The sequence below is a fragment of the Sphaerodactylus townsendi genome, linkage group LG05 (assembly GCF_021028975.2).
Source record: "Sphaerodactylus townsendi isolate TG3544 linkage group LG05, MPM_Stown_v2.3, whole genome shotgun sequence".
Lineage (NCBI taxonomy): Eukaryota > Metazoa > Chordata > Lepidosauria > Squamata > Sphaerodactylidae > Sphaerodactylus > Sphaerodactylus townsendi.
The window spans coordinates 29,475,675-29,500,595 of record NC_059429.1 but is presented as its reverse complement, the minus strand read 5'-3'; the positions used below and the strand labels follow the sequence as shown (position 1 = coordinate 29,500,595).

General features: G+C 41.8%; 1 protein-coding gene across 1 annotated transcript in view; it reads right to left on the bottom strand.

The window, feature by feature from the left end:
- LOC125433326 overlaps positions 1–23,482 on the bottom strand; it is a 30,901-nt gene extending 7,419 nt beyond the window's left edge. Inside the window, exons 1-5 of the mRNA XM_048497828.1 lie at positions 23,149–23,482; positions 4,976–5,085; positions 2,608–2,721; positions 1,810–2,000; positions 220–306 (exon numbers count right to left, since the gene is read on the bottom strand). Of these exons, the coding sequence (XP_048353785.1) occupies positions 220–306; positions 1,810–2,000; positions 2,608–2,721; positions 4,976–5,085; positions 23,149–23,482 (836 nt within the window). The remainder of the gene's footprint in view (positions 1–219; positions 307–1,809; positions 2,001–2,607; positions 2,722–4,975; positions 5,086–23,148) is intronic.
- Positions 23,483–24,921: the final 1,439 nt, after the last annotated feature.

Here is a 24,921-nt window from a genome sequence, read left to right as displayed (position 1 = left end):
CAAAAAGAGGTATCCATTGAGTCTCAATTAATTATCAGAAGACAAGTGGAGATGCATCTTGAAATGTCCATTTTCTCCTGCTTTCTCAAAAGAAGAACCAGTAACAGCAATGGAAACTATTCTATCCTAGTCTGGAGGAAGGCTTCAGATGTGGCATAGTCGAGTGGTAGAATATAGACCATTATTTCTACAGTACAGTTACTGTTGTTTAATACTTACTTTTCAGGTTTAGAATTGGGATTGTTGATAACAGCTGGTTCTATCTGCGGCACAACAGACATCAAAAAGTTTTTCAGTTCTGTGCCCCTGAAAGAGAAACGCACATTTATTTATTTATTATTATTGAATCTTGTGACAATTCTGGTTCTGTTTGAATGTATAGCATGATTTATGGTTTCACCACGTCCAGATGAAAGCGGAATCCTTTCCCTTGATTTTATAGTTAGCTAGATTTCATAGACATATTGGCTGCTATTCATTTCAATTGCATAAAAATGATGCAAAGTGTAGAAGGTGCATAAAATGTTGTAGAAGAAGCAGATTAAAATGGGAGATTTGCTGAATAATATAGTTGGGACAAAATTTAGAAACACCTGCCATCCAACATAGTCATACATCTGAATTTATTATGCAATGTAAGCAAAAGATTGGCACGTGCAAAAGGAACCTCAGTCTAATTTAATTTGGTGGGGTGGGAGATGACCTGTTAAAAAGCATCTCCAGAACAGCAAGGAATGTCTTAAATAGTGTATAGTCTCTTGTGACAAATAATAATTGATTATTGTGCTAAAATAAGTATCTTGTACATCAATCATATAAAAGAAAAATTTGGTAGCCAGTCTAGTTTTTTGGATATCTGTGAAAATAAATGTTTTATAATAACATTGGTGAAAAAACTGCGGATTGATTAAAAACTAAAATTTAGCATGTAAGGTGTTCCCTACTTATTTTCTGTTAGGCATCATTTATTGATCTGAACATGGCAAATTCTGCCTTAGGACTGTATGAGATGCCTTGTGGGTTCTTCATCACTCAACCTTAAGTGTCCTGATTGTAGTTAAACATATAACAAGAATACTTGGTGCTCACATGTTGTGGATTGAAGTACTTTTTCTCCATCTGTCCATTATTTCTTGGGCAAATAGAGTTTGCATATTTTATTTTAATTAAGATTATGGTTTATGCATCCCTTCATCTCTGCTCTGTGCTTTTGGACATAACTGTTTGTTTCAGCAAGTACATAGAAGCATACTCAAGTGCATATCACTCTGTCTTAGTACATCTTTTTTTCCTATCCTTCCTCAACTTTATCTTCATACCATCCCTGTGAGGGAATTTAGACTGGCCAATGCTACTGACCCACAGTCACCCAGAAAATTGTGTTGTAGTGTGGATACTGAAACCAGAACTCCCAGTTGTTACTATTCCATTATTTGTTCTGTACTTTGTGGGTTTTTTAAAAGCAGGATCAAGCCCAAATTAAAGTTTAAGTCTCATTGGCTTTAATTCGAAAGGGTTGAGTGCACAGCAAAACCCAGGCTTAATCCATCCACTGAACCTATACCCATGCAGGTTTATACACACTGCAGGTTTTGTTCCAATGAAGCAAAGCTTTTGATTTTGTAACTCTGTTCACCTTTATATCATGCATATTCCAAACTGTCTTATACTTCATATTGGTAGATGCTTCATGGTCTTGGAGAATATCTTTAGCCAATGAACTCTGCTGGTTGTATCTAACTCCTTTCTCACAAGCGGTCCAGACACGTGTTTGCTTACAATGTATTTCAAAAGAGCAGCTATACTTACGAAATCTTCTTCTTATGATCCTTGCCTTCTGAAGCCTCATGGTCCTCTGTCATTTCAGTCGACCTGTTGTGCCATAAAAACATCCAAGGCATTCTTTTTTTGTACTTGTAGGGTTGCCAACCTGTAGCCCTTGCAGATTTAAGTGCCACTAGCACCTCTGATGGATTTATATACCAACCCACAGCAGCAGACTTGTATGAAAAGGTCTATTTATCATGCAGGGTTACCGCAAGCAGAAAGGAACTTCCTTTTTTCTTCAGTGTCAATGACGTGTATTTTTTTTAAAAAAGAGCGAGACAGAACGCTCTTGTGGATGTGGTTAAACTGGATGAGAGCGGATCCCCTTGGTTACAAAAACATATCAGAAGATAAGCAATTTAAAATATAGATTCTGATAAATCAGTTGTTACATGAATTTCATCGTGTTGGGGTAGCTAAAGTTAATTTTACTGTATTGGAGTAGCTAAAGCATCAATTTTAGTGGTGGAGGGCTAGGCGTGGTCTCAGATTTCACCTTTCCAGCATAAAAATAAAACTAACCATTAAAAACAAGCCAGGTACATTAAAACATTATAAAAGAACTGCCAAGTACCCTTAAAATACACATGAAACAGACCTCAGATCCGAAGCAGACCACAATGGCAAAAATGATATAACCCTTAGTTAAAAGCCTGGATTAAAAATAATGTTTTGGCCTCTTACCTAAAAGACAGTATAGATTGTGCCTTAAGGGGTGGGGCATTCTAAAGGTTAGGTGCTTTCACAGAAAATGCCCTGTCTATCTTTCACCTGCCTCACCTCTAAAGGCAAGGGCACAGACTTCAGGGCTGGCAAGGCAGCTATTAACTGATAAGTGGGACAACACATGACATGATTGTTGTTGAGGTACCTTCTCTCTAAGCCACTGATGGCCTTAAATGTAAGAACCAGTTATTTGAATTATGTTTGCACTTAAAGGCGTATCCACCACAGATCTTGCACCATAGGGTTTGCTCAACTGTAGCTAGCCTCCAACACTGATTTGGCCACCACGTTTTTGTATCACGTTTTTGGATCGCTCCACATAGGATACATTATAGTAATCTTACCTGGATATGATCAGAGCACAGATCATTCCACAAAATGCATTCTAGAAAAGCCAACCAGACTCTTCTGTGTATTAGTTGAAACATTTAATAATTACATTCCAGTTCTTTCATTCCTCATCACTTCCTATGCAGTCCCACATTATGTGTCAAGATTGTGTATAACATATTTCTAATGGCTGGGACTACAAACCCAGCCACTGCTGTGGAAAAGAGTATGCAGGATGCATCAGACTCAAACCAGAAAAGTCTTTGGTCATTTAAGCACTTCTGGTTTCCTTTGCATTGTGCGTACTTTCCCTTCAGGGTGGATTCTCCATAACACACATATTTTACCCTTTCTTGAACTCACCATGCCTCAAATCAGAGAATCTTCTGTTTCCAAAACCTCTGAAAGTGCAGGTACAGGGTCTGCCTATGTTTCACTTTCATCATGTTTTCTTGCTCCTCTCGCCTTCCCCTGCCCACCTAATAGCAATTTCTCCTGCTCCTTAGGCCAGCAATTCAGGGCAATAGGAAGAGTTTTCTTTCATTTAAAAAAATGTTTTTGATGCTTCCGCATTGAAACTGACACTGAATTTAAAGGGTCTATCAAAGAAAATGATCTTTGATAGCTGGAAGATGTAGAAACTATACCAGGCCCTTTTTCTCCACCTGAACCCATCTCCATGGCTGCTGTATCACAGAGAGAAGTCTGTTATAAGAGAAGTCTGGACACAGTGTATAAGAGACTTCTTTCTGTGATACACCTCTGAAGATGCCAGCCTCAGATGCAGGCGAACCGTTAGGAACAAGATCTACCAGACCACGGCCACACAGCCCGAAAAATCCACAACCACCAAACTTTTTTTTACATCTGACATTTGAAACTCAGTAAAGGTGTTGTCAAGTGAACCTTGTTGAGCTCTGTAACTGGATCACCATCACAGAAACGGGCTTTTCTCTGGTATCTCCCCATGTAACATTTGAAGGTGGAAGTCTTCAAAGGAAGAACCTCTGAAGGTGATCTTAAAGTGATTGGTTAGTTTTATGCCATAGTATATGTGGCCTGGTTCTGAGGCAATTATTATTTTAGAAGTCTTAGAGCTTTGTCACATTTTAGACATGAAATAATAGAGTTATGCAGATGTATGGATGTGGTTAATCAAGGTCAGTTGTTTATTTAGGATATTTCTGTGTTTCCTCCTCAGGTCTTGCTTGAGGCAGTTTAAAACTAAAACCACTTCATAATTGGACATAAACAGCATAAAATTATCTATAAACTAGAAACAGCTAAATAAACCCTTAATTTTTAGTATGATGGGGGCACAATGGGCACTTTCTGAATCACACTCAGTAAGGTGATGCCTTCTGGGGTGTCTGAATGCCCCCCCCCCGGAAATTCTGTACTGGCTCATTGGTTTGATGAAGGAACAAGTGGTAACCAGGAAACCAGTTGGCAGATAACTTGGGCTCATTCCGCACATGCAAAATAATGCACTTTCAAACTGCTTTCAGTGCTCTTTGAAGCTGTGCGGAATGGCAAAATCCACTTGCAAACAGTTGTGAAAGTGGTTTGAAAATGCATTATTTTGCGTGTGCGGAAGGGGCCTTGGTGTGGTTGGTAGACTATTTCAGCCAGTATTTTTGTAAATAATTTGGGGCTCTGAAGAACCGCTGCTTATCAAAAGGCTTATCTATCTATTATGCCCACCTCATCTCTTTTCAACTGTTGTCTTCTTGTGAATGGGGTGAAGGAGGTTATGGTGGGATAATTTAGGTCAGGCAGTTTGAGAGATTTTGTTTCCACCACAGAAAGCAACCTGCTATGGTAACTTATGAATGAAAATGATCGCTTTAGCAGCTGTTGTCTACAGCCACAAGACTATATGAAAATCCTCTTGTGTGTTCGCCTGTGTTGATGAGCTTAACCACAGGAGCATGGCAGGTTTCTGAAGAAAACCAGTGACATTAATGCAACTTTCTGGTGGCTTTCCTGTAGTGTGCATGACGTTCCCATTGTTGGGTAAACAGTAAACCACACAGAACAAAGTTTATTTACTAAACATCAGTAAGACCTCTCATAGGGAACTGAGACATACTTGCAAAGTCTTAGGTGAGTTCAGCTGACTCTGTTTCAGTACCCGTGGCCAAGTTTCTAGTGAGTAACAGTCATAAGGTTTTTCTTTTCCAGTCCCATGGATTATTGTTCCTAAAGGGGGAGGGAAAAGTGAATATGGTACTGGACCCCAATGTGAGACGGCCAAATGAAAGAAAGGCCCAATGTTTCTTTTTTTTTATCACCTTTTCACAGGCTTGGCCAGAGTCCTTTGTTTTGTGGCTGATATCTGCAAATTGCCTGTTTTTGCAGGCCAAATTCTATTCCAAATAAATGTTTTCTAATCCTATAAAAGCACCTGCAAGAGTATACTCAGGACAATCTCTACTGTGTGGGTCCTAGTTGAGTCTTATTGTTCTAATTTGATAAAGGAATCCTTTTTTTATGTATCAGCAATGGTGTTACATCACTTTTACAAAAACTCAGAAATGTCACATCTCTCTGGGAATTGCTAGAAATTATGGTTTTACCACAGAGTTTCTGGCAATTCCTAGAGGAGTATGATGTTACTTCTTTTTCTTTCTCTGTCAGCTGATGGAGTATCAGCAAGCGATCTCCTGCCCTAGTTTGTGGGTACTGTTGGACCATGAAGTATTTTGAGGGGATTGCGCCACAATATGACTGGTCTGGAAGGCATATCTGATGACAAAATGGTTGTCATAGGATTTGGGTATTTGGATACTGGGAAGTTTAAAGCTAAGCATTGTCTTGTGGTTGAGGCAGCTCTTTCTGCAATGAGATGGTGGAAATCCAGGACTGGCCCTTTGCTTTCTGTATGGGATACATGGGGAAACATAAGTAGGTACCAGTACAGAGATCAGTGCATACCATGGTGCCCAGGGCAAAATGTTAGGGATGACTACTCTACTGGGAGGTTACCCCATAGCCCTAGGGCAACAACTAGAGGCCCTACTGCTTGTTCTAATACATCTTAGGATGTATGTTTTAGGATGTGAAAAACTTAAAGTTGATAGTTTGAATTGTACCAGGTAGTATTGTGTTTGACTCAGGTTTAAATGAAAATAAAGAAAAATGGGTAACAGTTGTGCACATAGTTGAGGTTTATTCATGGCTGATAGCCAACAACAAGGAAGGACAGACTGCACCCTTTTTGGTAGTTGTCCTGGATTTTGATTTTATTTTTGCCAGCTGCCTTTTAGAAAAGATGGCAGGGCAAACAATAGGAAAAAATACGTAAATTGAGGGGGAAAGTGCAGAAAAATGTATAGTCAGAGGAAATATCAGAGTTATTTAAGGAAAAGTAAGCTAAGAAACTGGTGGGAAGAGTGTAGGGGGGAGTGTGTATGGAAATAGAGGCACTCATGAATTTCCATTGATTTATACTCATTTCAGACTATTCCTTTTTCTTAATTTGTATTGTCTACTCACATGTATTTTTGTCTTCTGAATCACTTCTTATATTTTGGGATATGGAACTTCTGAAAGCACTCAGAAATCTGACTCAATCCTTGCATATATTAATCAGACAGGGACAAGAATGAATGACTCTAGCTCTCATACCACCATCAGTCAATAGAGCTGTGAGCCTTCCTAATTTTGGAAGAAAATCACTGATCTGAAAAGGGAACTTGGCTAGGAGGCTAGAATATGCACCATGGTGCAAAAGATGTGGCCAAAGGAATGGATGGAAGATTGGAAGCATCTTTTTGGTAGGTGAATGAGAGCTGAGCTTCTGTTCCTCCCTGTTGCAGGCACTTAGCCAGAGCGTGGCCAGAGATGTGAGCCAAAAGAGCCCTTGCTTCTTCCCTACTGGGTTGTCACCTCTGACCCTAAGTAACTTGAGTAAGCTGGGCCAGTGAGACTGTATTGAACCTGGTCTTTGTTTTCTGCTCACTTAAATTGCATATTTGTATACTGTAAGTCAGTTTGGGCTCCCTTTATGGAGAAAAGGGGACAAAAATACTTAAGTAAATAAGTAGGAAGAGGCAGAGGAAAAACTATAGTCATGTAAAGTTTAAGGGGTGCATCATCTATAGCTCATCATCTACAACTACTTCTGTTTTTATTTGTTTAAAAGCTGAAAAGTGCTCATTGCACCTCACAGCATTTCTGAATAATGAAGCACACAGCCTGTTTCATGCTGTAATGCATAGAAGAACAAGAACGTCATTAGGCCACAGTGTTGTCATAAGTTTATGTCCAGTGATCACTCACACAAGGCACTTCAGTGACCTGGCTGTCCATTTTATTTTTATCCATACTTTTTCTCAGGAACTCAGAGAGATGCACATAATTCTCCTTTATGTTATTCTCTCCACAACCCTCACTCTACCACAGATCCTATGAATGTGATCCACCTATGACAACCCAAAATAACCAACCCACACAAACCTCTCTGGCTGATAAAAAGTGAGGCAACGGGGAACCCTTCCCTTTCATACAAATTTTTATCTTTTTCCACCTCAGAATGAAAACTAGCTTGTCACATTGTTAGCATGAATAAGATTCCATCCTTGAGCTACTGAGTAGACTCACATTTCTCCTCCCCATCAAGAAATTCACCCTATCTATTTTTTCATGCAGTTTTCTTTGGCCAATTATGCACACATGCTTTATTCCACCCTTTCTAAGCAGTAAATGTTCCTCCCTTTCATGCGGGGTAAGTGGTGTGTATCGTGCACTGCCATTGTCCCCGCCTCTTCAGTTTCTTTTCTGGTTTGGTGCAGGAGTAACACATTTCCTTGCAAATCACATTCTCCTGTCCTGGGTTTGTGCTGTCGCCATGATGTGTTGCATGGAGAATTAGTTTGGAGAAGTTGTATTGCATGGGCATGGATCAGTGTCCTTCAACACATGTGTCCTTGATTCCCTCCTCATACGATCTCTAGCAATCTTCACCTAAAACCTGCTTTGGCTGGGTGAGGGGGAGGGGAGGACAAACTTTTCGAAGACTTCCCTATTTTCTTTCTTTCCTTTTAAAAAACCTTGTCGGATTCAATCTGGACTGGAATATTTCTGATTTGCTGTTGTTTTAAAAATGGTCTTAAAATGTCAGTACAATGACCTGCAACCTGAATCAGTATTAATAAATGATTCCCTGATGATTTTGCTATTTCCTTGTGCTGTTTGTGTAAAGCAGATCTTTGTCTAGACCGGAGACGCAGCAGTTTCAGAAACAAATGCATTTGGGTGGCACCTGTTTCCTCTCATGAGGAAACAAGTTTCTGTTTCTTTTAAATGTTTCATTGGGCAAAGCATTTTGTGTTTTTATCTTTTTGGGTCAAGTCAAAGACAGCCATATTTCTAAGAAATCACTATCTTTCAAAGGTTGGAGCCCAACTCTCAACATGGGGCATTACAGAAACTCATTTTTGAGAGTCCACGGCTTTCATATCTGATGGTTGGTTTCTCAGGTGCAAATTTTGCTAAGAACTACCGGAAATTCTCACAAACCCAGTTATTGCTATTGTCAGTTAAAACAATATTTGATTTTGTGCAAAAGAAGGATGTGTTTGCTTCTGGGAAACCAAGAGTGAATTCACAGAACCCCAATCTATGAAACCTGGAACCCATCAAATTTAGCTCATAACCATGTTTATACTCCCTTAGGTACCTGACCATTCCCAGTGCGAGGAAGGTGGCAGACATCAGCCTTTTGTAAGCCTCTGTAGGACCCCAACACACATGGCTGGTGGGTTGCATGAGCCATGGACATGTAGGAAAATTGGCCACAACACTATCACATCATCATGAATATAACTGACATGCAGAGGCATAGGGGGGCAAATAGCCTCTGAGACAAAATGGTGCTCGGGCCCTGCTCCCCATAGGCCCCTGCCCCTGTGCCCTCTGCAGCACCCCACCCCCTAACCCTAACCCTGCCAACTTACCTTAATTCAGCTGACTGCAAAGAGCAGCTGGCTGAAAAGCTTCTGCTGAGCCTGGCAGGGTGGGGGAGGGGTGTGCCCTTCCGTGGTGTCCCACCCTGATCCACTTACCTTAGTTCAGCCAGCTGCAAAGAGCAGCCGGCTGAAAAGCTTCTGCCAGGCCTGGTGGGGAGGGGTGAGGGGTGTGGGGGGCGAGTTTCCACCCCCTATGTGACTCACCACAGGGTGCCCGGGGCATCTGTCCCCAGATGTCCCCATTATAGCTACACCACTGCTGACGCGAATCCCTTGTGAATGGCTTCTGTATCTATTCCCCTTGGGTGGGAGTTCTGAGAAGAAACTGAGGAGTCTTCTAAATCCCTCAGAGTCAGTGGGCTTAGAAGGGTTTAATTTAGCTCAGGATGGCACTTCATGCATTCTCACACAGCTGCCTGAGAACTATTTTGCAGCTCTAAGTTCTAAGCAGCGGCCAACCTGAGGAATGTTACTGCAGAAAATGTGGGGGTCAAAGCAACATTTATGATTGAAACTGTGGATTTTTAAATGATGCATAAGCTAACCTTAGTGACCCTAGGACACCCTTGAAGATATGTTTTGTGTATCAGGAGTTCCAGGAGAGGTGTGCTAAACTCAAGAAGCATTTTTGGTTACCTATACAAGGGCATTGATTCCCTATGATAGATGTAAAAAGAGAGCCCTCATTTTGAAGGGACCTTGTCTCCTAATTGAAAGCTCAGCACTCTCCATTCTTAGCACAAAAGGGGAAAAAAGATTTGAAATGGTTTATTGTATCTAGATTTCTGTTTGATGCATTTGCATTGGACTTTGTACACTTGAATGTGTTACTTTGGATTCTGTATTTTTGAATCTCATATGACTATTTGTACTTTTGTACATTAAATTATATAATCCAATTGTTGCAATAATTGTCCAGCAGCTATTCAACAACTACACTGAGATGTACACATAAAATAATGTATTAACTGTGAAGTAACAGTCGTATATGAATTTACATGTAATTAATTTGGTGATTAAACAGTACATAGTTATGTAGTTTCTTTGTTCCCATAAGATGCTTTACAGTGTAACCTTTCTGTGTAACTCAACATGATTTTTGTTTTGTGTATTAGTGGCCCTGGGGCATAGGCGATTGAAAGAAACTACTAAACTATGAGCATGGATTAACAGACTGTCACTAAGCTAACTCACTTGAAATACTACTTGTTATAAATTGCAGACCATTACAGTTGGGTTGTATGGGGTGCTGAAGAAATAATAGTCACTGTGAGTGTGATAAGCTCATTTTTCAAGAGTCTTATTCATGAAAATTGGATTGTTACTATAAAAAATACCATAGTGGATCATCCAGACAAACCTTGCTTTTAGCATTATGATTACTATTGCAATGCATGGGTTCATGATGAAAACTTTTCCCAGTTGTTTACCAAGTGGAATTGATTAATCCATGGGAAAAAATATCTAGACAATATAATCGTCCATTATGAATTCCCATACATTGTATTTTCATCATATTTTGAAGCTAGTTCACAATGATGTGAAACACAATGGTGTGGATCCAATCACAAAAAACGTAATCACCCTTATCTTTTCTAGGCTTTTCCTTATTCCCCCTTCCCATTGATTTCTCTGAAATTTTGTCCTTGGGATTTCAGCAAATCCTTGGGAACACTACTAGTGAGAGTCTGCAGTGGGAGCGGGAATTGGCAGAAATAATTACCCCCACTTAAGAAAACTGAAGTTATCTTTAATTTTTGGATTATGGCTGGATACTGGCCATTGTGTTTTAAGGGAATTAGCTTGCATGTTCAATTCATTCATTGTTCAGTGAGCAAGAGATGAGAAATCATGTAGGTGAAGTAAACGTACATTATATCAACATTTATCAGTTTTTTTTAGCTTAGGTCATGTTCTTAGTTCAGTTCTGTGAAATCAGTGCTTGCCGGGCTCTGTTGGACAAAGTGACAAACTCATGCACTCTACCAGTTGCTGTATGTGCATACAGTACTGTTTCCTGTCATTTCACGTGTTGCTGTACAGGAAATAAATTCAGTGATAATACGAGAAATGTTGGCTTTTCTGAACACAGAGTTTGCACTTTATGCCAAATTTCATACAAAACTGAAAAGCAAGGGTTTTTTTTTTGGAGGATGGCTTATTTGGCTGGTAGAGAGAAATTAACTCATTAAAGGTATATGGGAACTCAAGAGGCCTGCTTTCAGAGGAAGCAGCTTGTTGTGTCTCTGAGCGATTTACTGTTTGTGCTCTGTTTCTCTTTTCTGTATGCCTCTGCTGAGTATGAGTAATTTTGCCATGTCTTTCTGCCAAGTGTGATCTGATAGATCAATAATTTCTGAGGCTGAGATAATGTAGCAGAATAACCCCTGCTCAGATGAGAGATGTCTAGATCAGTGACTCATTGGGTAGACTTCTGTAAGGTCTGCTAGTTATTTATAGACTCTGAAAACATTTTTGTGTGGTTAAGAGCACATCATCCTTTCACCTATGATTTCAGAAAAGGCTGAGCATCAACCATCATATGTTTTGGGATCACTGAGCTAGTAGAACAGGGATACTGGGATATGGGAGAAATCTACACTTCTCTCTTGCCTGGCCCTTCCCCTACCCCCACACAGAGGAGAACTGAAGCCTCCCCTCCCCACTCCCCCAGCCCCCACTCACCGGAGCTGTTCCTGCCCAAGAGTGACAGAAAGAAAGAGAGAAAAGAGTGAAAGAAAAAGTGACAGAAAAAGAGGGAGACACAGAGAGAGGGGGGATGGAAAGAGAAAAAGACAGAAAAGGAGAGAGAGAGAAAAAACAGGGAGAGAGAAAGAGGGAGAGAAAGAGAAAAAAGAGGGAAAGAAAGAGGGAGAGAAAGACCAATTTTGGGTTGGGGGGTATAAGGTTATTTCCCCCATCCCCACTAATTTCCTGGCAAGGCAGTCCCTCTTTGCAGCAGAGCACACAATCTGCTGACATGTCCAGCTGTATGTGTCAATTGTTACATGAGACTTGGTGACAAAGAACATCCATCCATCCATCCATCCATCCATCCATCCATCCATCCATCCATCCATCCATCCATCCATCCATCCATCCATCCATCCATCCATCCATCCATCCATCCATCCATCCATCCATCCATCCATCCATCCATCCATCCATCCATCCATCCATCCATCCATCCATCCATCCATCCATCCATCCATCCTGTTAGTTACCCAGCTTTAACAGGTTGTGAACGTATTTTTAAGGAATCTCCACCAGCTGCTAAGAGTGTAACAGCACATGAATATCTTTAAAATAGCGATGGGGAAAATAACTCAGCTTGGCAATGCTTTGGGGAAATAGCTCACTTGGCGATGCGAGAGGCAGGCTGGGAGGGGACCTTTTAGACTATGTATACAGGGAAATATAACATGGAGCGTTCCTCAGAATAACACAAGGAGTCCAAATCAAGTTTAAAATGTTTATATAAATTTGGTTTCAAGCACACATACAGGAAGATATGGAGGCACATACACACAAGTTCCTAGAGATATAAAAAGGTGAGAAAAATAGGTTTGGATGATAGAGAGGGAATTGGGAAGCAGCAGGGTGATATGTTACCTAATGGTTCCAATGCAGCAGATGAAGTAGAAGGCAGGGACTCTATGCCAGCACAGAGAACCCATAGAAGGACGATATCATGTCTCACACCAACTTGATCAAGGGAGGTTCAGCAGGGTGATATGTTACCTAATGGTTCCAGTGCAGCAGATGAAGTAGAAGGCAGGGACTCTATGCCAGCACAGAGAACCCATAGAAGGACGATATCATGTCTCACACCAACTTGATCAAGGGAGGTTCAGGTTATAAATGAGCAATGAGCTTAAGGTGAGCAGGACTTTTACAGGGTGGATCGCTAGTTTGGCGAGAAAAGAGACCCTTTGCATTAGGTTTCGTTTCTCACAGCTGTGCTGGGTTACAGGGGCTGAGCTAATCAGCAGCTCTATCTATTATTCTAAACCAGGGGTAGGGAACCTGCGGCTCTCCAGATGTTCAGGAACTACAATTCCCATCAGCCTCTGTCAGCATGGCCAAATGGTAGGGGCTGATGGGAATTGTAGTTCCTGAACATCTGGAGAGCCGCAGGTTCCCTACCCCTGTTCTAAACCCAGGGGTTGGTAGCCCATTGTTTCCTTGGTTACATTAGCAACACCTTGAATAGGTGGTCAGAAGAGTGAGTCTCTGGCTATTGTAATTTAGCTGAAGGCCAGAAAGATTAAATCAGGGATGGGAGCAATTAGGAGCTTTTAGGAACAGCTGAAGGGAAGGAAGGGTGCAGCATCTCAATTCAAGGGATAGTTCACATTTACAACTCTATTGACTGTAGCTCTGGCTTGGGTGTGGACATCAAGGAGCAAATGAGTAGATTTATTTTCTACTGACTGTCTGCTATTTCTTAGGCTTGCTATTAGCCCATTTTATCCTGAGCCACACCATATATATCTGTTAGCCTTAATATAACTCAGAAATATAACTCACATATATATTGTATTTATAAATATCCCGGCTTGGATGCGTGGTTTAAGATGTGGGGTGGAAGGGGTACATAACAATACACACACACACACACACACACACACACACACACACACACACACACAAACACACACACACACATATTGTAGGTCCTTTCACTGACACTTGTGAATAGAGCTAATGTGGTTTAGTGGATAAAATGTTGATCCTAGAACCTATATCATGGATATAGTGAATCATTTGGAGCCAATTACTTCCTCTTGACCTCACTCCTCCCATTTGTAAAATTGGCATAGTTATGTCCAACACACTTCAAGTAAGATTCTGAACTATTTATTAATATAAAACATTTATTAACTGTTTTTCTTCCATGTAGATCAAAGCTACTTATAATAGATATAAAATGAAGTACTTAAAATCCATAAAATGTAATTTAAAACTGCAGTTTAAGACTGCTAGTAAAATTATCTAATGAAGTCCTAAATAAAAACTGTCCTCAGCTATCTCCTAAAGATTGAAGGTGTGGGATCCAGGTGAACCTCTCTAGGGAGATTGTTCCATGGTAATTGGACTGCCACTGAGAAGGCCCTATCTTGTGTGCCCACCAAGCAAGCTGAGACAGACAGGTAGCCTCTCCCTGTGATCTGAATTCTGAATTCTCAGGCAGATGGTCCTTCAGATACTCTGTTCCTAAGACATGTAGTGCTTTGAAGATCAATAACAACATGTTGAATTAGACTTGAGAGTGGATCGGTAGCCAGTATAATTGTCCTAGAGTTGGGGTCATCTGCTCTCCATAGCTGGCCCTGCCCATCACGAGTCTAGCCACAGTATTCTACAGTAGCTGCAGCTTGTGGACACTCTTCAAGGGTAGCCCTAAGTAGAGTGCACTGCAACAATCAAGTCTAGACTAAAATTACAAAACTTCCCACCCATTTAATATGATGTCCAGGGCTAAAGAGTTCTTGATGAATGCTGTGGAGCTTCATTAAATACTTCTCCCACCTATAGTAGCATTCCCAGTTGTATAGCTCCATCAGTGACTATGGAGTTATACGGTTTAATTTGAGAAAATGGATGATCCCTGCCTCAAGGAAGTTGAATGGGAGAGTATGATATGCCTCATTAGCGGTATGCCACTGTTGTGGAATGGTCCAGTGATAGCAAAGATTCTATGTGCAAGATGATGGGGAGCCATACAATTTGATATAACTTGATTGATGCAAGCACTTCCTTGGTCTGCCATCAATTGTTACTGCATATTCTGTGCAGCAAAGCAGTTAACAGAAGAAAGGGAAGAAGAGCAGACAAAACTGAGACTGAAACATCGCACAAAGTGCAGTGTTTAAATTAACCAGGTGTTTTTCCTATGCAGATTCCTTTGGCTTTACTGATGTTAACAATGCCCATGTTTAAGTCATCCTCCATCTCACTCTTTTCCCGCTTGGTGAGCACTCACTGGAGGAACTATGTTGTCATCTGCTTTAGACTTTGCGTGTGTTGCTATGAGACCTTCTAAATATTAGGGACCTGCACTTTAGCAAAACACGGAGGCACATGGATTCCTGTCACAAAACTGACCATCTGGAATAACATGATCAGGTTTGTCTCAAGCTATTTATTGCCCTAAGTTTAAAAAAATGTAATTGTGTGGCCTGTCCTAGCATCTTGCAACATGGGGAAGAGGGAGTTTTGAATTTTACCTTAATGGTTTGTTGACAAAACTGTTTTTCCTGACAGTTTCCCTACAGTTTTTCCCATACAAAATTTGTATGGGCAATGGTGCGGAACTGGGAAAATTATTTGTTTTAGGTGTATCTTTGCAAAGTGAAGATACTTTATTTATCCTTTGAACTAATTGCACCTGGGCACCGTAGGATGGCTCAAGGCACTAATGGTCGTGGTTACTGCTTCTCTCCATGAACCCCAAACTCCACTGTGCCACATACTTGTAGCATGTAGAAGTACAAGAATTGGGGCACTGGGGCAGAAACACTGAGAGCTGTTTCTATACTTCTGTCTTCTTCATTCTCTAAAGCCTGTAAGAGAAGAAGAATATCCCATTTAGCTGGCAGCTTCTGGAATACGATGTCATAAGCAGTGTCGTACTTGATAATTCACTGGCCTAACCTTGCGTACATAAATGCCATGGTTTAAAACGAAAATTCTTATAGGCCCCTTCTGCACATGCAGAATAATGCACTTTCAATCCACTTTCACAATTGTTTGCAAGTGGATTTTGCTATTCCGCACAGTACAATCCAGCATTGAAAGTGGATTGAAAGTGCATTATTCTGCATGTGTGGAAGGGGCCACAGTGAATCTGATGATTCCATACCAATTAAGGCAGCAAAATGGGGCCAGTCACAGACAAGTATGCCCATTTCTGCAAACTCAGAGAATTCCCCAGTTATTCAGAAAGAAATGATTTTGTAAATTAAAGAAAAAGAAGGAAAACTCATCCAGATGGCTAAACAAAGGGCCAAACTAAACACTGCTATTTAAAAAGCTGCAGAGAACTGCTTTCTTTAAAAAAAGAGAGGATCCAAATGGAAAAATTAATCTGCTTGTACCCCTAAGTAATATTCTTGAAGGGACTATTGGAGTAGGGATGTGAATACTGAATTGCCTCCATAGTCAGGGATACTATGAGCTTTTAAAGGTTCTGACCATGGATAAAGAGTATTAAGACGGTGGATGAATTAGGATCAGAGGAAAAGGGCTTCTCCCAGTTCTAATTAATCAGACACAAACAGAATGAGGCAAGGGGCCCCAAACAGTTTACTGTTTTCTTTTAAGAATTATTCGTTTAGCTTTTGCCCCGATGGGAACCAAGAGTTTCCTGCCTCTTCCTTTATTTTATCCTGATGACAACAATCCTGTGAAGCAGATTAGTTTGCAGTAGAATGACTGGCCCATGGTCACCTAACGAACATCCATGAGAGTGTGGCCATTTGAAACTAGTTCTCAAGACATTCAAAACACTACTCCACACTAAAATGAAAGGTAAAATTAGGAATAGAGCTCTTAAAATGCATTCATCCCTACACTTAATTTCAGTATCAATGCTAGATTAGATATGTAATTTACACCTATTGCAGATCTCAACAAGTAGGGCAATTGTTCAATAACACTAGTAATCAGAGCTCAACTATTGTATCATTGTGCTATGCATGGGTGGGTGTTTCGTAATATGCATGTGTGCTTCCTTAGAGGCCCCCCGTTTGTGTTTATGAACTAGAATATTATGTCCCCTGAAACATGAGCGAAGTTCATCTCCCATGAAGCACTGTTGTAATAATGAGTTTAACCCTTTTTCTGGCATCAAGTAGTCATGAGTTTAACCCTTTTTCTGGCATCAAGTAGTATTGAATAACTATACTCTTGAATAACATCTGTACAGGTGCAAATTTAGAGCCCAGTTGTGTCCATATGCTGAGCCTTGTAAAAATGGATGTTCTCCTTTGGATGGAATGAAGTTTTCTTTGCACAAAATGGTTGATTCATCACAACATAAATATAACATCTTTAGGACGTTTTAAAAATATCCCACAGCACAGCAGAACACAAGCGTTGCCAACCAAAATAGATCTTTTCCCCAAACTGTTGCATGGAGTTCTTGTCAGTTTCACAGTGGTGACTATCATTGTGTGTGCTGCAGCAGATTCTCTGTGAAGATTAGCCTAGGACTGTAAGCAGCAGCACGGAAGAGTACTTATTATTTTTAATACAAATTCCCATAAAAATATTTTAAATTCCAGCCTAGGGTTCACAGCTGTGCCCAAAGAAATGGCTGTAGATATGGGGGTGGTTCCTGTGGAAGGGGAATTTGGAGAGTGGTTTCACCTAGACTCTATGATATACCATATGATATAGTCTCTGATGCTGCTATTTCCTCCAGGGGAGCTGATCTCTGTAGACTGGAGATCAGTGGTAATTCTGGGAGAACTCCAGGCCCCACTTGGAGGTTGGAGCTCAAACCATCTCCAGATCTTTATAGAACACCATGCTATATCATGCAGAGGTCATTCCCAAGTGCCACTGCAAGAGTCTCTTGTGTGCTTCTTTCATGCTTCCTACTGAGCCATGTATTCCTGTACAGATGCCTGGAAATTACAGCATATATTTGGTAAGAGAATCTAGGCTGTCTGTATCCAAAGCAGACTTTGTAAACCCACAGAGATGCCTGGTCACAGGGGCGGAGTGAGGGGGAACTGTGTCCGGGGAACGTGTGCACCCTGTGCCCCTGCCATTCCCCTGTCTGCCCCTGCCACTCCCTGGTATGCCCCTGCCATGCCCTCACCATGCCCCACCACACCCCCACAGGGGCATGCATTCAGTGTGTCGCTCACCCCTTGGCACTACACCACTGCCTGGTCACTGGGGCTTGGTAACCGGCAAAATATGTGACTATATGAAGATTGCAAAGGGCTATATGATATTATGGATTTCATAACCATGACTGATTGTAGTCTGAGTAATATTTATGGTGTTCTGAAAAAACACAAGTAAGGGACTTCAGTTTAAAAGATTTTTAGATTTGAAAAATGAATCACTTCCATAAAACACAGAGATTTCCAAGTTTTCTATTTATAGTGAGAATTATTGCAGTGCATTTATAGTGTACCAGCTGCAGAATAAAACAGAAATCTGAAGACACGTACACACACATTTAAAGACTAAATACTGGGGGCATTCCTCCAAATCATGGCATTTTTTCCATTACAAGTGACAACGTGACTAAAAAAAGAGAGACTTTGCTGTGTGTGGAGATGTGTGCATGTTTTCCCTTCCACAATTAGTAACAGTAAGTTTGTGCAAACCTCTCTTTGTGTGTTTGAATTTTAATAATTGAAATTAGGGTTGGAGATTCGGATGGTCCGAATCCAGGTTCAGACCAAACCTGCACTGATTTGGATGAGTAGGGTTTAAATCCGAGCCGTCCGAATCCATTCCTTAGTTCCCATTGGAAACAATGTGGGATGGGGGACCCCCTTTTGGACCCCCTTTTGAGGGTTCATAACTTTGGCCCCCCTGAACCAAACTGCACCAAACCTGGGGGGTATCATCAGGACAGTCACTGGATGATACGTTGAAAGTTTGGTGCCAATATGTCTAAAAATGCACCCCCTGCAGGCACCCCCAGAAATTTGTCCAAGATTATTTGTTCTGCAGTGACTTAGCTGCATTTCTGTCAATGGGGAATTTCTGGTGGAGGACTGTGGGGTGCAAATTTCTGAAGGTACAGTTACAAAACTTTCGGGGTATCTTCAGGAGTGTCTCTTGATGACACCATCCGGGTTTGGGGAACTTTACTTTGGGGGCAGTGGGAGATGGACCCTACCCTTTTTGGGTCCTATAGAATTGAACCCCGTGAAGCAAAGTTCCCCAAACCTGGATGGTGTCATATATAGATCTTTTGATGATTCTGAGAGCTACCTAGGTCACTTCCCTAGGAAGCTCTCAAGTCACACCCTCCAGGGGGTGACTGGAGATCCCACTATTACAACTTATCTCCAGGTGACAGAGATCAGTTCACTTGGAGAAAATGGTGACTTGGGAAGGTGGACTCTATGGCATTATGCCTCACTAAAGTATCTCCCCCTATGCCCTGGTCCCCAATTAGCCATGCTGGCAGGGGCTGATGGGAATTGTAGTCCATAACATCTGGAGTGCCAAAGGTTCGCCACCACTGGCCTAAGGGGACCAGGGCATAGGGGGAGATACTTTAGTGAGGCATAATGCCATAGAGTCCACCTTCCCAAGTCACCATTTTCTCCAAGTGAACTGATCTCTGTCACCTGGAGATAAGTTGTAATAGTGGGATCTCCAGTCACCCCCTGGAGGGTGTGACTTGAGAGCTACCTAGGGACTTGAGAGCTACCTAAGAGAGCTACCTAGGGACTTGAGAGCTACCTAAGGCCATGGTGGCAAACCTTTGGCACTCCAGATGTTATGGACTACAATTCCCATCAGCCCTTGCCAGCATGGCCAATTAGCCATGCTGGCAGGGGCTGATGGGAATTGTAGTCCATAACATCTGGAGTGCCAAAGGTTTGCCACCATGGCCTTAGGCTCTATCCTGTGGGGCCATGAACTCTATAGCCCAGCCCAGTTTACATTAAGAGAGACTGGTGAAGAAAAAGACCAAAAAATTAGGCTTTTAAGAAAAGAAATTCTTTAACTGTGTAGAATAAATATCTCACACATGGTGGTCTCTCAGAGTCACACCCCGCCCAGACAAAGACCTATCTCTTTTATAGATACAACTTTAAAAAATAGAAAATTAGAAAATTACAGTCCATCCAACTCACAGGCTTCTTCTAAGTGATGTAAGCCCATCGACATCATGATCTCTTCATTATCCATTGATCATATTTCTCCCAGATATGCCTTCATTACATTATATTGCCTTAAAATAAGGTGTTTGTTGTGAGGGGGGAAGGGCAAGGAGATTGTAAGCCCCTTTGAGTCTCCTATAGGAGAGAAAGGGGGGATATAAATCCAAACTCTAAAATCAATTGCTGTGTCTGTCTCCTTCTCTGCTGAAAATCTGGAATGTACCCTCCTCCCCTTTAGAGTTAGCTGATCTTGATAAGTCTGCTCCTTATCAAAGTAGATAGTGCCCTGCATTCCTGAAGGAAGGGTGTACCAAGAGAGAGAGAGAGAGATCTCCAGTGTAAAAAAGGTTTCACAAACATACAGCTTATTCACTTAGAAAGTTAAAAATGATTATAACAATTATTTTAGTTTGTGGTTATACTAGACTACATCTAATGCATACTTTCCATATATTTCACTATCATTTCAGTGTTCATTAAAATATAGAAAAACATTATTACAATGATCCATGCCTCCTTTGACCTACAACCTCTCCATTTCAGTGTTTGTTCACATAGCCCATCTTATCTAACTAGGTATGCCTTTAAAAGCCTATAAGATATACACTTAGTTGATGAATAATGTATCTTTAAAAGCTATAATTTTTAGAAGATCCCTTTCTTAATTCCTTCTCTCTCTTTGCTTCTAAGAAATATCTGTCACCTCTTGGCCCTGTACCAAGCTGTATCACATTCCTTAGTATTCTGTTTTCTCCTGCTTGAATGACTTTTTCTTAATGCTAGCCATTGTGTGTAAGAGAGAGAACCATCTTGATTTTTAAAATCATATTGGTTGCATAGGCCCCTTATATTCTTTTCTATCAAATACAATTTTCAGGCCTAATCCTCTGTCCCACAATCCCCCAAATCTCCAGGCAGTTCCCAACCTGGAGCTGGCCACCCTATCAGTGCTTCTCCTAACTGTCTAATGTTTCAATCAGAAAAGCTGAAAAAAGTGATTGGGAAAAAGTGATTTTAAAAGCTTTCTTATTCCCTCTACTCTGGGTTTCCCCAGGTTTTCTCCCTCCCAAGCTTTTGTATCTCTCAGTAGCTGTAATCTTGCACATGACTATAAACATTACCCTTTTGAAGATTCTGTTGTATGGGATATGAGAAGACTTGACATGTCCAAGGATGGTGCTAAACACAATGCACACTAACTTATAAGTTTTCTTCTGGGTTCGTATTAAACTTCTAGGCAAGTTACTGGTAGAAATGCCAGAAATCTGGACCTGCTTATATGTTTGTTGTTAGCAACGGTGGCACATCACTGTATGAGTGTTCAAACTTTCAGGGCTCTGGGTTTTCTCATTTCCAGTTACAGATCCACAGGTGCGTAATAGACTGCTTTACAATTTCACTTAGCGTAAACCTCAGGGAAACAGGAAGGGGAACAACATGTGTAGTTGAGTTTGGAAGATTTTTGGAAGATTTTTAATATTTTTTCATGTGAACAGTGTAACTTTCTCATCTTTCTTTCATGTTAAGCAGCACATATGCTAGAACGTTGGGCCTAATAATATTCCTTTATGCACAACTGGGAGAAATAAATTATGAAACTTCTAAAGCCTTTGGTAAGAACATTTCAGGTAGTGAGAGAGGTTTTTTTTTGGTAAGTACAGACTTTTAAGGGAAAAGTTGTTTGGTTATGGTTGTGTTTCAGACAATTGATTTTGTATCCTTGAATGATTTTGTTCCCTCAGGATACTGCTGAAGCCACATTATCAGATGTAACAAAACTGTAGATTTGGCGAGTATAGTATTGTGAGACAAACTGGATTAAGTACGGATTGTGGTTCTGGTTACAGCTGCTGTTGTATGCAGAAAGGGTGATGTGAACCTGATGTAATCTTTGCTACATTCTACTCCAGGTTTGGCAGTAAATTCTGTTATTATTTTGCCCCAGAATGGCTCATTGCAAATGTGGGATATTTTTGGATTGTACAATGGCTATGTCTGCAGCTATTATCAAAACTAAGACTGAGCTGAAACCATCATTGTTTTTCCAACCATGTTTGGCAATGTTAAAAACATTTTTGTTTGGCATGTTTTGGCACTCCTTGGGAAAATGTTTGTTTGAATTTCTCTCCTTCTCAGCTAGCCTAAAGGAGTGTGAAGCTCTAGGTTACTATGCATAGGGGCTAGAAACACAGGGCGTGGATCTCCATGGCAAAAGCTTTTCTGCCTACAAAGCCTGACATTCCCACATGCCTTTGTGGGCTATAGCCCCAAATGTCCCCTGAAATGCAGTTCCTGGGGGTGGGGGAGGACATGCCCAGCAAAGGCTCACCTGTAAGTAGTGATCAACAGATTTGGTTTCATATTCTTGTGACTGAAAAATATTCTGTCTGAAAACAGTCACAGCTTCCTCCCCCCCCCCCCGCCGACCCTGCTATTTTTGTAGGATCATTCATTGGAGCTCAGTTTGCTGAAGCTATTTTGTGGGGGTATTTTAAGTTAAGCTTTCCTTTTATTCTGTACTAGAGGGCCCGGCAGCGGGTTTCTGTGGCTCTGTCTGGTGAAATGGAAAAGAAAGAAAAGGGGAAGCGAATGGTTCGAACATGTGTCATCGCACAATGCTTGCAAGGGAGGGGCAAGGGGCCCCTCACTCCCCTCCCTCTCTCCCGGTCCCTTGCATGGTACCCCACCCTATCCCTCCCTAACATTCCTCTTCCTCTGCTAGGGTGGTTGGGCCATGTCCAGGTGGCGGACCCTGTCTCTTTCACTCCCTTCCCTTGCAGGCGAATTACCTAGCTGAAAACACGCCAGGAGGCATGAGCTACGTTGTGTTCAAATTTCAGAGCGTTTGGTCCAGCAAACTCCCGGACCCTCCCTCACCTTCCCCTTCCTCCGCTAGGGTGGGTGGGCCATGTCCAGATGGCGGACCCCATCTTTTTCACTCTAGATGGCAGTGGTTTTCAAGGAAGGCATGGTTGTATCCCTTGTATCAGAGGGTGTTGCTTTGATGGCCAGCAGATGGCGGTGTTGCAGAACAGAACTGTGGTCCAACTGTCACAGGTGTGGCATGTACACAATAACGGGCACAGTTGTGACATGTACACAACAGGAGGTGTGGAAACAGTATGGAAACCTGGCCGCACGCAAATGCGACGTTGTGTGAAAATTTCAAATCAATCGGTCCAGTAGTTTGGGAGATTACCTGTCAGCAGAAAAACCACTGATAGATTTATATATATACACTAGCGGGGCCTGGGGGGGGGGTTAGTTGGGGGGGGCGGGGGTTAGGAACAGAAGGAAGGAGGAAAGGGAGAGGCATACTGGCTGTCCCCTGTGGGTTGGTGTGGGACAACCCATCTTCCTCTCCCTGTGTGTCCTCGGCGGTTTGGAGCAAGGCAGGGAAGGAAGGAGGAAGGGGAGTGATGTACCGGCTGCTCCACGTGGCTTTGGTTGGCACGCTCCTCCTTCCTGTCCCGGTGATTGTCCACGGCTGTTTCCCGGCGTGCTGAGGGTGGTGAGTTTGGTGTGGAAGGGAGGAGGAAGGGGAGAGGCTGACTGGTGGTTCCATGGTGCTTTGCTGTGAGCGCTCCTCAGCAGGGGGCCTCGGCCGGCGGGAGCATGCACGGCAAGGCAAAGGTGGGCAAGGCACAGCCCCCTGTGATATGGCGGCCCCTCATTGGTCCGTGGTGGCTTTACCAGGCTCAGGAGTGACCTCGGAGCCCGATGAAGCTGCTGAAACATGCCCGCCAGGGGAACGGACATCATGGACAAATTTGGTGGCGATCCGTCCGGGTGTTTTGGTGTTAGGGCATCAGTAACACATACACGGTTAGCTTTATATATATATAGATAGATTGCACCTTGGTATTCAACAAATATGACAAAATAATATTAACCCTGGTTCACATACAGTTGGCTCATGAACTATTTTGTCTATGAAGCCCAGCACTTATTAATATGTGGTTCAATGGACCCTTATAACCATGAGTATCAGGAGAAATCCCATTTTCCTCTTTGTCATTCTCTCCAAATTCTGGCTTTCCTAACCCATAGCTACTTGCAGCTTCTTCCCCTTCCCACTGCATTGCGTAGTGGTTAAAAGCAGATGGACTCTAATCTGAAGAACCAGGTTTGATCCCCCACTTCTCCACATGAGCACTGGAGTCTTGTCTGGTGAACCAAATATGCTTCCCCACTCCTGCATTCAAGCTGGGTGACCTTGGGCCAGTCACAGTTTTTCAAATCTCTCAGCCCCACCTATTTCACAAGGTGTGGTGCAAGAAGGGGAAGGAGTTTGTCAACTGCTTTGAGAAATCCAAACCCTTTTTCTTCTGCTGCTGCTGCTGCTGTAAATGAGCAGGAGGGCAAATCATAAATTCTGGCAAAACCAATGTAAGTTGACAATAAAATGGGACTGTACTGAGTGGTGATGCATCTGCTTTGCAATGCAGGCAGCCCTAGATTCAGTCACTGGCATCTCTCATTAAAAAGGTTGGGTAGCTGGTGATGTGAAAAAAACTGTGTCTGTGGACCCAGGAGTGCTGCTGCTGATCCAAGTAGGCAGAGGACAGGCCTTGACAGACCAATGGTATGATTCATTCCAAGGCAACTTCATGTGTCATATAAGGTGGGCAAGAAGAAGAGATGAGGAAAACATTGCTAAAAATATTTAGAATTTCTTTAAATACCCAGAAGCTGGAAACCAGACAGGGAGGAGGTGACACCTTTAGATGACAAAGGACTGAATGAATGGCTAAAAGAAGATGAGACAACTGCAGAGAAACAGAACCAATACTTTGCATCAGTTTTCACCGTGGGAAATACAGGGAAGTAATCTGTGCTGGAGGTTTCCAGGAAAGGAAATAACTGTTGGCAGAACGGAGTTAGTTTGAGACCTCTGGTCAAAAGAGCTTATCGATAAATAAATATAAGGAAAGGACCGAGTCAAAAAGGGCTAGACTGCCAAGTTCAGGTTGGGAGATTCCTGGAGATTTGGGATGGATCTAATGGAAAAATTGAAAATTAATAAGCAGCCAGGTGTGGATGGCATACACCTGGATTAAATACATATGTGAGATGACAAATATGCAAGTATAAATACTTTAAACTACTTTAACTACTTTAAATACTTTAAAGGTTTCATGCAAGGAAGATGTCTTGAGAGAGGCATCTATGTGATATCTTAGGTTGGCTGAGTGTTT